Source organism: Dicentrarchus labrax, unplaced genomic scaffold, assembly GCF_905237075.1.
Source record: "Dicentrarchus labrax unplaced genomic scaffold, dlabrax2021, whole genome shotgun sequence".
NCBI classification, from domain to species: domain Eukaryota; kingdom Metazoa; phylum Chordata; class Actinopteri; family Moronidae; genus Dicentrarchus; species Dicentrarchus labrax.
The window spans coordinates 6,639,094-6,654,254 of NW_026136718.1; the positions used below are offsets into that span (position 1 = coordinate 6,639,094).

Genomic DNA, 15,161 nt, shown 5'->3' on the forward strand with positions numbered 1-15,161 from the left:
AAAGAAAAATCTACCCGAAAAGCTAAAAACATGGCAAATGCATCGAACAATCCATTACATCTTGAACTGAATCCAGATCCACTCAAACTGGAGGATAAAATTGATGCTATCAACAGAACATGCAAATCTCTGGGACGCAGTGTATTTTATTTTAAACTTCCAACAGAAAATGGTTCTCAGTGAAAACAATACCATAAACGAGCCAATTTGAAAGTGTTTGAGAGATGTTCATTGTTTGGATGATAGAGTCATTGTTTTCCCTGAGGTTGTTATCCAGAAGCTGTATGCTCAGATAAATTAGCCCGACATTTTTCAGGTTTTTGTTGGTGCAGCTGTGTCGAACTCGCAAAGCAAACCTCTGTGCTTTAGATACACATTAATATTTGCTGCCAACTTCTCTTACGAGAGAGATTTTTTCAGGAAATGTTCAACTTCAACAGTCACGATATGAGTGAGAGGTGTTGCTACAGTGTGTGTGTCAGTGTCTTACTTGGTGATAGGGTTGACACTGGCTTCCACCACAGACAGGCCTTTACAGCATTTTATATTGTCTGGAAACTCCTGGATACCTGTAGGAGGGAGACACAGAGAGGGAAAAGGAAATGTGGTGGCATGCGTTAGTTTCTTATTTCAACTTTTCGTTGAGTAAATTCCTATAAAGACAGGGAATTATTATCTACTGACAGTTTGGCAAGTGTTTAGACAGCATCACATTTTGGTTAAATACTTTGTGAAATTATTGTGATTACGTTTTTCTTTATTCTCAGCTATTTGAGATCTGCAGGAAAACTCACAAGTGCCTTTGTTTCCTTATCTGCTCCATATACTGTATCTGGATAGATGGTAATTCAAACTGTAGCTGAGAAGGCCGGTAAGTTTGCAGTAGTTTCAGTTTTGTTAAGGTTTGTTTTAAAGCACAATTTTTTTTTTTACCGTTTTTACTGATGTCCAGCTCTTTGAGGTTAACCAAGCTGGCGATGGTGGTGGGCAGGTTGGACAGGTCGTTATCGGGCATGCTCAGCTTCTTCAAGGCCTGGCAGTTGAAGAGTTGCTATGGAAACACAGAGGGAAAAACAATGAAATATTATAGTCTGTTGGCAAAATCTCACAGACCTTTAGCAGTGAGGTACAAAAGGACAGAGCACGAGTAAGTCAGCTGGAGGCATGCACCACTTAATGTTGTGGAAAAGCAGTGCCATTTTAGAGGCATTTTTCTCTGAATAATGCAGAATTAATCTTCTACATACGGTGGCCCTTAGGGAAAAAACATACGAGAGTGAGAGCAAAAACATTCAGAGAAAAGTGCCCTTAAATAGGAAAGTACCGCAAATGGCAAAACATATAAAAGAGTGAAAGCATATGCATAAAGAGGAAAGTGCTTAGAATACAGAAATGCTATACTGTGTAAATACAAAAACACTCTCAACACACAAAACAACGGACATGAAGGGAAATGCTGAAAATGGCATGATGGACTAGTTTTTAAGTTAACTTTTAACTCAGTTAAGACAGTGTTTTCTTTAGAGACATGATAAAAATGAATAACTCTTCAATAGATAACCTCACTCTTGTCAGCCTCCTGCCGCTGCCTCTTGGCCAGGTCATTGTTAATGAGAATTGGTTCTCGATAGACTTACGGTTAAATGAAGGTAAAATAAAGGGACAGGGACAGAATTTGGTTCATGTTTGATGCGTTCTGAGCGGGTGACCTCAATTAAAATACACATCATTATAGGTAGTATTGCATCCCCACAGGATAAATGCTGAGGATTACTTGCCTACCAGTCGACCTGAATCCATTTGGATAAATGGCAAAACACATTTTCAGCTTTAAAAGAAGTTCAATGGATCATCCAGGAAACTGTTTTTTCTTTTTCCACGTTTCCTAACCTCACCTTCTAGTTCATATTAAAGGTGGTGTGAGTCATTCTGGAGAAATATAGTTGTTGAGTCTCATTCCCAGGTTTGGCCTTGGGTTACCAAAGCGTCGGCATCTGAGGACCTGGGAGCACGAACATTTTCTGTTTTGTGGCCAGTTTGTTTGTTTCCCATTTACCATAACCCCAAAGCGTTGGTATTTGATGACTTGGGAATGATACTCAAGAATCAACTATCTTTCTTCAAAATGACTCATCCCACCTTTAAGTATGAAGTCACTTAAGAGCTGACAATTGAAAATGAAATCAATTACTTCCACAACCATTTGTAAATTGTAAGTTGCACATCAGCCAGTGTCATCATGTGGCACGTTAATGTGCCAATGTCCCAGATGTCTTGCTTTTTGCTGCTGCCTCTTGTCCAGGTCGTCATTGTAAACAAGAATTGGTTCTCAGTTGACTTATGTGGTTAAATGAAGGTAAAAATCCACTGAATGTGAACCATGCTTCACACACAACATTATCTTATGTGAAATCTCTAAAACGTAATTCTCTCCCAAGCATAAGCTCACTCACATTCATTCAGACATTTTAGAGTTTTACCTAACTTGCACAATGAAAAGGAACCCGGGCATACATTGCAGGAGCACAGAGGACCAAAGAGCTAGATAGAGCAAAACACTGAAAGGGCTGCTGTGTGCCCATGGGTCAGAGCAGGCCACAACACTTTAAGACACAATCACTTACTCACACACACTTAAGGAGCTCTCCAACTCACTTACATAAAGGCCAATCACTCTGGCAGCCTCAATAGCTCTTATACAATCTTGGCACACACACAAATACACGCTGTCAGGGCTGAGCAGATTTTTTTTTTTTGTCAGTTGAATGCAAGTTTGACCTGCCACTTACACAGCCCTATTAGAGTGTCTCCATTCATGGAGGTTATATTTAGAAATCCAATTCAACATTTGTGTCATTTAAACCAGGACAGGATATCAATAAAATGAGACAGCCCTCTTATAAACAGCACCTGGAATTCTCCTTGAAATACTGGAAGGGTATTTTGCCTCATCACTGCCCACATGGGGGTTTTCTAAAAGTCCCGGATGCCACCAGGTGGCCGCGACGTGGCCAGGTATTAACCTTCTCCTCTCATACCATGTTTGCTGTTTTCTAGAATGTAATGATGGTTGTCATTTGCCAGAAAATCAATTCTGACTGTCTTGGTCTCAAGATGATTCTACCTTTCATTAGGAATGGCAATGCTGATAACTCAGTCGAGTTTAGGAAATTTCATTGATATTGTGCAAAATCCCAAATTTTCAAACTGGGTTTTGATTTCGACAGCAGTCCAAAGTGAAGTATCTGAATGACCATAGCATGCTGATTATTATTAGCATCAGCATTCAGTTTAAAGCATTGAGTAGACCAAATTATTAACATCAACAGGGTCGTTATATCTTAATGTTGGTTTCAGGATAAATCACTCAAAGACACCAAAGGGTCTGAAATATCAAACTAGTATCAAATATGTTTCTGTTTGACATTAGAATTCAGTTTAAAGCAGTTTAAAGTAAAAAATGCTGACAAAATACAAGATGAAAAATAACATGTAGCTTAGTCTGATCTTAGCCGTAAACTGGCAACTTTACAGAGGATACACCCTTTCTGTTTAGGTATCAGCATGGCCTTAGTGCCACCCTCTGGCCAAACTTTAAATTTGAATCCCAAAAAGTAATTTCTTCGGTCTGAACAATCAAACACTTGGTTTCTGGTGCCTTACAGGCCCACGGGTGTGGCTCTAGACTTCCAGAATTGCTTGAATGTAAATTCCTTTAAATGTACATCACTATTAACCTTGCAAGGCAATTGGACTTGCAAGACCACAAAATCAAAAGAACATGCAAGAATCCATCCTGCCAGGCTTAAAGCTATGAGCATGTGTCCAAACACAGTGGTATCGGACCAGTCCGTGTCCCTTGAGGAACTACTGGCAGGTACGGCATGAGCTATAGTGTGGTTGAACGCTAGGTGTGTGTGTGTGACGACGTGTGGGAGAAGTGACTGTTTGCTCGTAGACAACAATGCCTGCTGCTAAAGAGGTTAGCGTAAATGCTGCTAGCATTAGTTATCTCAGAACTGGAGAGTATTTCTTCATTGAAAAAAAGAGCAAAGAACGGCACTGAAGGTTTTTCTCGATGGAAAATATTTTTCCACCCCTTTCCTGACTCGCTATATTAAGAGTTTGACTACGTTATATGTTTCATTGATCTGATTGGTTGAAGTTTGTAGGGGTAGTTCGCTCATGTTAGACGGTGATAAACAGATGGTTCATCCAATCATCTGCCGAGTATTTCTTGAAAGCACCTGCCCTTTTCCAAACAGTTTCCAACCACAACTTCCCAGATTGTTCTGTGAAACAAACCTTCTGGCACAGTCAAGTTACATTACGGTTGCCTCTCCGTCCAACTAAATGAACTGGCTCACACAACATTTTTTATTATATTAAAATGTGTGAACTAAGTCACAGTTATAGCCACGTAATCAGTGTGTACAAAAGTGCAAAAGTGCATATTTTCTGTGCTTTCCACCGATTGGTCCAAATGTGAAACAGCTCTTCATTATGTAAGACACACGTCACTGCTCCCTTGAACATTGTGTGGGGTAAACCATTTATTTTAATCAAAGTGATCAAGTTCATAAGAAAGTGCAACACATATTTGGTCGACTGACTGGCCTTGGTCCAAGTTCAGGTAGTCAAGAAATGGTAGGAATCATATATAGGAAGTTGAGCTCAAGGGTTACAAGTTAAAGTCAGTGGAGAAAATTTGCCAGCAGAAAAGGGATTAGCTTCAAAGTTACCTTGGGTAGTTCCTCAATCTGGTTGGCGTCTAGGTAGAGCTCCTCCAGAGTTCTCTCGAAGCTAAAGATCTCCTTGGGGACCTGCTGCAGGCTGCAGTGGGAGTAGTCCAACACTGAGATCACTTCCTCTTCACCACGGAAACAACGGCACGGCACCAGCCGGCCAATCAGCTTCCGCTTAGTGGTCATTTCCAGACACTGCACTGTAGAGACAAAAAGAGGAGAGAACGAAGACAATTTTAGATTCGCTCCAGAGGGTCTGCAGCTTATGGAGATCAACGGGCTCATGATATCTGATTGTTGTTTTCAGGACCAAAAGGTCTGAAACATCAAACTAGCATCAAATATGTTTCTGCTTCAGAGATTAACCACGGAGCCGGCATTAAAATTCATGTGTGGGATTTTCTCTAAAATGTTCTAAAATAAATTTTTTAACAACCATGTGAGCTGCATTCAGTAATGGTGACAGCTTATTCACTGCATTTGATGAGTAATGCAATAAAAAAAAAAATGTACAAAGGAACACATTCTCAAAAGCAACACCTACCGGAAAAGTCTAAGGGTGTAAAAAATGACAGCGTTCATGTGACTCTGGCACCCATCAGTGTTACATTGACACTTAGATCAACCCTATCAGCTCATCAGAAGAGCCACATCATCTATGAGTTGGCAAACAGCCCTGTGATAGATTGACGACCTGTCGAAGGTATACGCTGGACTCTCGCCCATTTTGAGCTGGGATAAAGTCCAGCCCTCCACATCCCTGCAGAGGAGGTATAGATAATGGACACAGTGAGAAATTAACTACGGACAATGCTGGTTTAATGCAGAAATTCTATTCTGTACAGCACCAATGATCAGAGGTGACATACATTAAAAACTGCAACAAGTCAAAATTGACCATCTGTTGCTAACTAGTTATCGCCATTCACCTCTTTCTGTTCAGTGTATCTGTTGTATGTTATACCACAACCAGAGAAAATACTTGCTGGAAAATGTCTATTTAAATGTCAAGTTACGGTAAATGTTGTTTTATGTTATGATATCGATATATATTACAATAAAATGCATTTTTCTAGAAAATCAAATGAGAAACAAATCCAATATTGCCATAAAGATGTCTTTTTTTGCTGATTTGAAATACTGCAGCATCCAAAAATGGTTTAATACACCCAGAGATCTGACATTTGTGTCTTTTCATGTTATATATTGGAATATCATCCACCCCTAGATACAAACATATGTATTAATTTTGTCCAGCAGTCTTCATGGATTTGATGGAGCTCAGTTCAGTGTTTTGATGAATGATGAACCAGTGCAAAGTGACATTTCCAAGTACCCAGGTATAAGTCTGTTCACATGCTGACATTTATGATGAAATAGTTATTTGTTGCTGTAGTTCTCCATACTGGCTATAAAAGATTTCTTTTTTTATGTAGATGGTGGACAAAATCCGCAGTCGTCTTTTTAAAGCAATGGTTGATTTGAAGTTAATATGAGGCTTCAGGAGATTACAGTAATAAAATCAAGTGTGTGAATCCAAAATTACAGATTTTTTTGGGACAAAATTCACGTTTGTTTTATTATCCCTCCACTGCAGCTCAGCAAAGAACCGGAGGGAAAACAAAAGAGGCAATTTCACACTTAAAAAAAGGCTGCACCTTTGGAAGAAATCCACTTGATTTGTCTCACTCAGACTGCCTATAACTGAACTTTGTAATGGATTTTGTCACTGACTGAGGGCTCTGGATTTTATTCCCGATCTCTCAGCAACCAGAAACCGTTGCAAAGTACAGATAGACCTGAAACATGTGAACTTATCCTTTAAGGCAGGGGGATGTAGGACCAACATTATTGTGACAGCTTCAAATAACTGTGTCTTTTCGCTGCCAGGCAGGTGTTATACCCAGGGCAGATGGGTAACACAGCCGCTCCTCATCAACCATCAGTTACCCAGCTCACAGCAGGCGGAGGCTCAACTCTCGGCACACACACACACACACACACACACACACACACACACACACACACACACACACACACACACACACACACACACACACACACACACACACACACACACAGAGTCACTCTCTTCAAACAACAAGCCCAAGCCATATAATTAGACTGAATCCTTTGTAATTCTGCGACAACATCACTCCATTACACGACTCCATTTAAAAAGCCAGCAGCTGAATGGCATGAGTAGGCTAACCATGGGTATTAAAATCCTTGAGTGAGGATTTATCATTCAGCTTTATCATTTCAAACCCAAATGCTTACTACACTCAATCTACAGACAAATAAAAACGTTTTAATGCCAGCCCTTTCAAACAGAACAAAGAGTGAATTTCAGTTATCTGACTGCCACCCTAATTTCCTGTTTGATCTGGATGAGCTACAACCAGCTGTGACGAGGAGAGAAGAACCGGAGGTGATGAGGAGTTAACAGCTGCAGTGGTGTGAGGAGACGGAGAGGAACCAAAAAGGGGGAACAAGGAGGAGAAAAGGAGGGAGAGAACCTGAAAATGAGGAGGTGAAGAGAGCAGAGACAGGAACACCAGGAGGCTCAGAGATAAGACGTGCAGCTTTATCTGTCTATAAACACACACATGTCCGGTTCCACAGTGTGACCAGATGAATCCAGAAGATAGACGGAGTGATCTTGAGCACTGTGAGGACACTGTGTTATCTGCTCTTGTTTGTTGCAAGGCCAGTGAAATCTGATAAAAAAGACCGCAGATCCTCTGGGACTGTTTATCTAAAAGGGTTGGACCATTAAAATCAATACATCCTTATCCACAGCCATGCTCAAAGCGGGCGTAATGAGGCGAACAGGGATTTACTGTTTGTCTACAATATGTGTAAACCCAGCAGGCAGTGCTTTTCATGGTGCTCACACCTTGGACCGCTGGTTCTTGTCCAACCCTTCGTGTTTAAAAGGTAACCTCCGGGTTTGTTTAGCACTGAGAAACAGGTGGGACTTTAACAATGAGGATTACACAGTTCAGATGAATGTAAAAATCTCAAAGCATGTCCTGTGGGGTGGACCGCCAACTCAAAAAACACAATGCAGAAGATGCTGTAAAAGCTGAAAGGTTAAAACTACACGTGGGCAGTTGTTTTTAATGTGGAATTACAGATTAATTGATCCACGCATTTTGGGACTGTGGCAAAGTCCTAAAGATTTGGTTTGATTTAAAACATGGATCATCAGAGATCTTGGTAAAAAAATTTATTCAGAATACTTATTAAGAAAATATATATTGTATATTGTAAAAAAAAAAAAAAAATGATGGTTCTAGCTTTATTTTGTAGGTCTTACATCAACCCTGTCTCTTAGAAATTATATTTCTATATTAGTAAATTGTTTTCATAATTACGTTGTATATTTATGTTATAATCCTAATATTTGCTGTTGCATATTAGTATATAAATTGAATTTCTAGGAAACAGTGCTTCTTATATTTATATTAACGTACAATATATTTGTATTATTAATTACTTATATTACTTTATAGTCACATGAATGATTGATGGATTGTTACAGTATAAAGAGACAAAATACAGCCTCTGGTTTCTCCCAGTAAAGGTGAGAACAGAATTTGGGGAAAAGTGATTTATTTTAATGCATTTGTCTCCTTGGCTCCTTGCAGTATGCATGCTCTCAAATTCAGAATATATATATTCTGATGTATTTTTTACACATTAGACCTTTGACTTATGTGCTCCATGATCATATATTAAGATTTAAAAAAAACTATATTTGCCGCCTATCCCCAGATGAAAACACATTTTTTGTGCTGCTTTGCCAATAGAAGATGGTCAAGAATACAACATATTATACAACATATTTTTATCACCTCGGAACATGCTACCACTGGAAAACATCAAGCTGCAGCAGCTTCAAGATCAACAGATAATGTTGTGTTAACAGTTGCTAGCCTGGAGCAGAACACACATTTACAGGTCATGACATCCTGCTGCTCTGTACGAGTTCCTCTGCACCAAAGCAATGGAAACTATGCACTGTGACATTACTTAAATACATTCCATTTGTGTTTATGTGGTTGACCTTCATGTTTCAGACTTCTGGTACATGTCAGCCTGCTATAATCTCCTCTCAAATGTTTGCTGTCATTGTTGCCGTCCAACCAGCAGAGGACACATGTCAGGTGACACGCGCCGTCATAGTTACACAGCAGAAGAAGCATTAGGGGTCTTCTCATTGGCTGAGTGCAGGCGCTTTGATTGCTAGCTTGGCTGAAGGCTACATGACTACCAAAGGTGTGAAATCTGTTTAATACTTGCTGCATCCTCTAATCAACCGCTTGACATCCCAGCCAAGGGCCAGATGGCCCAGGACCCAGCAACACTGACCACAGCTGATATGACCTTTTGGTAGATTAGTTCTTCTGTGCTCCTATATTACAAATTAAAGCTTTTTATTCTCTTTTTCATAGCAATTGTCTTTTTCTTTTTATCTTTTTTGTGGGGGCTTGGCTTGATCTCTGTTCTTTATCCTTGGGTGATCTCAGTCATAAAGTCTATTTCTGTCAACAGACATGATGATTAGTCACACACAAGTCACGCTAAAACCTTCGTTTTCCCCCCGACCGACCGACATGCGGTAAAGTAACTGAATAATTACAGACTGTCTTTCAAGACAACCAAAATGACCCAGTATAAAAGCATTGTGGTTATTGATTTGGCAAAATCAATAAAATAATATATCAGCACACAGTCTGCTAAACAATCTGTCTTTATTAGCTACTGATACTGCAGCTGCTTGATTATGCACTCACAGTCTATTGATGTAACAGCTTAAATATGCAACGAGAGTAGACTAAAAATAACAGCTTTTTTGTTGAGAGCAGAGAAAAATAGGGGAGCTGATGTTACCCATTAGGATTAGGCAGCGGGGACAATGACAAATATTAGGAGCAAATGGGAAATTGTTTACGTGGGCAACAGTGAGTGCCGACTGTGGCCAGTCACCTTCATGACAATGACACCTCCTGAGACTGATTTTACACCAGGAAGAACCCACATTATGTACAAAGAAGATGCAGAGAACAGGGAGGATGTAGAGCTGCTCAGAGTGTTTAAATATTACAACAAACAACAAAACTGTCAGCTTTTTTTAAAGATCCTACAATATAGCCAATTTCACTCAGTATCTGGGCCACATTCAGCTTATGTTCATTCATGGTTATTCTGTTTTGTGGAAAAAATTTGACCTAACTTTGAAAATCTTTGTGTTTGTAGTGCTGTGGTCGACCCCGTCTAAATAAATGGATGTAAGGGGGGGCACTGAAGTGTTTCCAGTCCTGGTCAGACTTCCAGAGAGCAAAAAAAAAAAGAAGTAGGAAGAGAGTCAGAGCAAGCCGACGCCAATAGGGTGAAACTAGGAAGTGAGCGTGGTTGGCTGTGTTGGCTCTTGCTGCTGCTATGGAAACAGCATGACAGAGCAGACTGACTCTGCAGAGGCAACGCTACATGTGCATGTGCAAGCTCCTGACACACACACACACACACACACACACACACACACACACAAATAAGTACAATGATAATTATATAAAGGAAACAAAAATGTGAGTAGTAAGACATTTTGCAAGAACTGCAAACACACACTCCCGCCCACACACATTTACACACTAGCAAGCAGTGGTGGCAGAAACCTTTTAGATTTTATTCAGACTCTAAAAGTAGTAATACCACGATGTCAGAATACTCAATTACAAGTAAAAGTCCTACTACTACTTTAGTTGGTTTTGGGTGTTTGCAGTTGAATCTGCCACTTCCTGTCAGTATTTTAATTGACTTTAAGACCTTTGTAAGGCACTAAGAATATTTCAACCTGTTTTTAACTTAAATCAATTTGTGTCTGTAAGAAGAGAACCAGTGTGCGGGATTTAGAGGCATCTAGCAGTGAAGCTGCATTGTAACTACTGTAGAAACATGGAGGTTCACAAACCTGTGAATATTATATTGCATTCCTGCCAAGAGATCCTCTTAAATATTGAACACCAAACCTTTAAGAATTCAGTTGCAGACTAAAATGACCTGTTAAGTGGGAAATCTGTTTTCACCAAACAATGCATCTGGTTTTAGAAGATAATTAAAAGATAATCTGCATATGCATGGTAACTATATAAATGTAGTAGAGTAAAAGGGGCAATATTTCCCTCTAAAATGCAGGAAAAGTATCAGTGCTTGAAAAATGAACTAAGTTACTTTACACTTCTGCTAGCAAGCCGTCCGCCTGGTGTCATTGCTTTTCCTGAAATTCACCTCAACGGTCTCTTTTCTTATTTCTTCCCTCTTCATTCAAGTTAGTGTGCGTGCGTGTGTGTATATGTGTGTGTTTGCCTCCTCCAGCAGCTCGAGAGGGTGAATTCCCCAGGGTTCCATGACAGCCATCACTTCACGTGCAGCCTTGCTGTCACCATAGTAACGGCTGCTATAGAGACCGTCTCCCAGGAGCAGGGTGTATTTTTACTCATTCTCTCTCTCTCTGTCATAAAACAGAACATGCTGCACTCAGTGGGCGATCGCTCCACATTTGGCGACGCTTTACATAGACTCAAATTTATCAGACACCTTTACAGCACCTGAATAGAAGCTTTGGAACAATTTCTTCATGTCTCTCTTTATGACTTTCTTTTTGAAAAGGTGTGAATGCTGCACTCTGCAGAACCCGCCTCGGGCTTCTGCACTGTCTCACAATTAAACAGTCACACACTGTCATGCACAAGCACATGTGAAACACAGACACATAAAAAATGCCCACACACATATAAATCAAGGAAATAACAGACACATGCAGGCTCATTTAGTTTATGATTACTTTGCAACATTGACGGCGAGAGAAAATGGAAGATCCTGTTTCACATCCCACTGCATCACATTGTCAAGCAAATCCCTGAGCAGTGTTAGTGTGTGTGAGTGTGTGTGTGTGTGTGTGTGTGTGTGTGTGTGTGTGTGTGTGTGTGAGAGAAAGAGAGAGAGAGAGACTGTGTATGTGGGAGGCAGTGAGCTAACAAGGAGCCAGTAACAGCTTGTTCTGTCTTTTTTACATTCATTAAATAACCACTTACAACAGTTACCTGCACCAGCACATGCATACAAACACACAGATTTATTTGTCTTTTGTTCTGAACCAGGACCGTAACCATCTAAAAACCCCGGCTTTTACTAACCGGCAGAAGTATGTTACATCCAAGTGTTTTGCACTTGAATGATCAGAAAATAACGTCACTGAGGTTTGAAGTACAGGTGTATCTCGAGGGGAATGACGGATATTGATGAAGGACATTAAGTTTGACATTCTAGGTATTCTGTAGCCTCACAGCCAATGCAATCTGGGATATCTTCCAGCCACACATCACATTAACAAGTATTAAGTACATAAAGACAATAAATAAATGAATAAATATTGAATTTGCAAGTTTTGTGTGCACTTCTGTGCATACATAATATGTCTTTATTAGCTCCTAAAACTAATGTTCTTGGGAGTTTAACAAATATGTAGCATCTGGTGCATCTGGCCAATTATCCATCCATCACCTATACCCACTTCTCCTGTTCATGGTCACGGGGGATTGAAACCAATCACAGCTCACACTGAAGGCGAGATATTCCCTGGACAGGTTGCCAGTCTATCACAGGTCTGACATTGAACCATTCACACTCACATTCACACCTGCGGGCAACGATTGGTTGATTAATTCATCCACTGTTATTTTTATATATTTTATAAACAATTACCCGACAATCTACAGTTTAATTAGTAATGAAAGCAATTATTAGTTGCAACCCTACTTTGGACAGTTGTAGGATACCAACAGACATGTGGAGAACTTTCAAATTCCACACAAATGTATCAGCAAGACCTTCTTGCTATGAGGCAACAACAAGTTTTATAATTTTATGTCTAAAAGGTGAAGACACCCTGAACGCAGCATGACACGAAGCAAAGCTAATCCCTGTTAATTAAATGTGATGCAAGTTAATTGCCTCTCAAGGCACTGCGGCATAGCAGGCAACACAAGACTGATCAGTGATGTGAAAAAATGAATGGGTAGAAAGTTGATAAATGTTAACCAAATGAGGACTTTTACCTGGAAGCTCTGCAGTGATTTGCTAAAAACACGAGAAATAAAACTTGATGCAGTGGTGGAAGAGAAACTTCCAGTGGAGAAGATTAATTTAATTTCATTAATGTTCCTCACCTCCCAGATCATACATACAAACAAAAATGAAGTACTACATGAAGTAATGTCACATAAATTGGTTGAGAAACTGGTTGGTTGCTTATTGACACAATGTTCTTCTCAGTAGCTTGCAAGCAGTGACGTGCCCGCAGTGATGAGCGAATAGAGGTGGAGGCGAGGGCTTACAATTGTTCAGCATCAAACCAGTGAATAAAAGGAGAAGATATTTCACTCAGCAATATCTGTTTTCTTACTTTTGTTATTCGGGAATATTGTGCAAGTGTGGGACTTAAAGGTCCAGTGTGTAACATTTAGGAGAATCTATTGGCAGAAATGGAATATAATATTCAGAGGTATGGTTTCATGTGTCGCCTTCCATGGAGTCCGCCATGTTGAACCACCATGTTACTACAGTAGCCCATTACAGACAAACCAAACAATGGCTGTAGATGGGGTCTTTGGCATTTTTCTCAACTTTTGTGGCCACTGTAGTGTCTCCTTCACTCTTCCCAGCCTGTTCTCAGTCCCAGGCTGTCATATACAGACGTAAGCGGTGTTCAGTCAGCTGCTAGATGCCTCTACATCCTACACACTGGTCCTTTAAACATCAGCATACATTTAGAAATATATACCTGAAGCACTCACACTTGGAAGGAATTGACTTATTCTGATTTGTTGCAACTGTGGTTAAGGTCTGATAAAAGGTATAGCTAGGTAACTTAAAGTATTTGGGACAGACTGCCTTCATGGATAATATTAAAGTAACTCTTGGTAGGAGACAAGGCATGAACAATGGTCACAGACTTTGTAAACCCAACAGTCCACCTTTGCAGCTGTATAACAATACCATGACACATCTACCTTTGCTACTGAGGAAAATAATGCCACAATTAAGAGATATCTATCTTAATTTAAAGTATTTTAAGTATTTTAACAAATGACCAATGCTTTGGTTTTCCTTGTGAGGACAACGTCTAGATGAATCACAACACAGTCTTGTTGAATCATGGTCTAGGGCGGTTTCACACTCAGTCCAATCTGCCTGCCACAATGGCTCCAGGTGGCATGTCTGTAAAACTCAATGACCCTTACATCACTGACACTAAAAATAACAATCGACTGACACAACAAAACACACAGCTGACAATTCACCTGCACCCAAAATGTGGGAATCAATTATGCTCCGATGCATGAATGAACAAATACACAAATGCACCAAATGGGTCAAACCAGTGTTACCTAAACTAAGACTCCAGCCACAGAATGACCTGGAAAGATGTTTCCAAAGTAGCAAAAGGTGCCCATTTTAACTCTGCACTGGAAAAGTTTAGGACTTGACTGCATGCAGTGACAAATACCGACAGACAAACAGTGGGATATAAAAATAGTAGGCAATAAAGACAGATAAACAAGCAGCCAGACAGAGAGTCGTGTTGTCAGAGAGGAAGATATCTGGGTTACTGCAGTGATTTTCTAACATACAGTACAGTGTGTACATATTTCAGCTAACAAAGAGTTTTCTTGAAATCATGTTGATTAATAAATTAGCTGATCAGCTGAAAATGAATTTAAAAAAATGATAAGATAAGATTAATTGTTGAAATCATTTAATAATTTATCATTTATTTTTAGCACAAATGCCACTAAAATGTGAGTATTTGTTGTTTTCAGTAATATATTGCTGTAAATTGAATATATTTGGGTTCTGTTGGCATTTATTAGATAGACTGAACAGAATAAATACAGATAGGAAACATTGGGAGAGTTTATGATGTAACAAAGGGCTCCAGGCTAAACTGAAGCAAAAAAAAAACTTTTCATACCTTAAGTACATTTAAGTAATATTGCTGTACTTTTACTTAAGTCGGATTCTGCTAGACTTTTATACTTATACATTAAAGGACCAGTGTGTAGGATTCAATGACATCCAAGGGTGAATTTGCAGATTGCATCTGCAGGCAGCATCTGCAGGCAGCCTTGTCAGTGTGGCTGCTGGGGAACAGTGTTAGCGCTCCCCTTTGTGAATTTTGGTAAGGCAGTAAAAAAGTTTGTGTCGAGTACTGTACTATAACTTTCATGCATTTTGCTGTAAATATAAACCTGGATTTCCGGTAGAATAGACTCATACGTGACTTTTCTTTGTTTTGATTTTAGCAATATCTCGCATCGGCAGCCCTGCTTTCTAAATATCGACACCAGC

At 39.7% G+C, this 15,161-nt stretch overlaps 1 protein-coding gene across 11 annotated transcripts in view; it reads right to left on the minus strand.

The window, feature by feature from the left end:
• Positions 1-15,161, minus strand: part of lrrc7 (leucine rich repeat containing 7) — a 119,728-nt gene that overhangs the window by 37,134 nt on the left and 67,433 nt on the right. For all 11 annotated transcript variants that reach the window (XM_051377135.1, XM_051377134.1, XM_051377132.1 and 8 more), the window contains 3 exons: positions 4,743-4,945; positions 934-1,051; positions 491-569 (listed from right to left, as the gene is read on the minus strand). In XM_051377135.1, coding sequence (XP_051233095.1) covers positions 491-569; positions 934-1,051; positions 4,743-4,931 — 386 coding nt within the window. In that variant the 5' untranslated portion in view covers positions 4,932-4,945. The remainder of the gene's footprint in view (positions 1-490; positions 570-933; positions 1,052-4,742; positions 4,946-15,161) is intronic.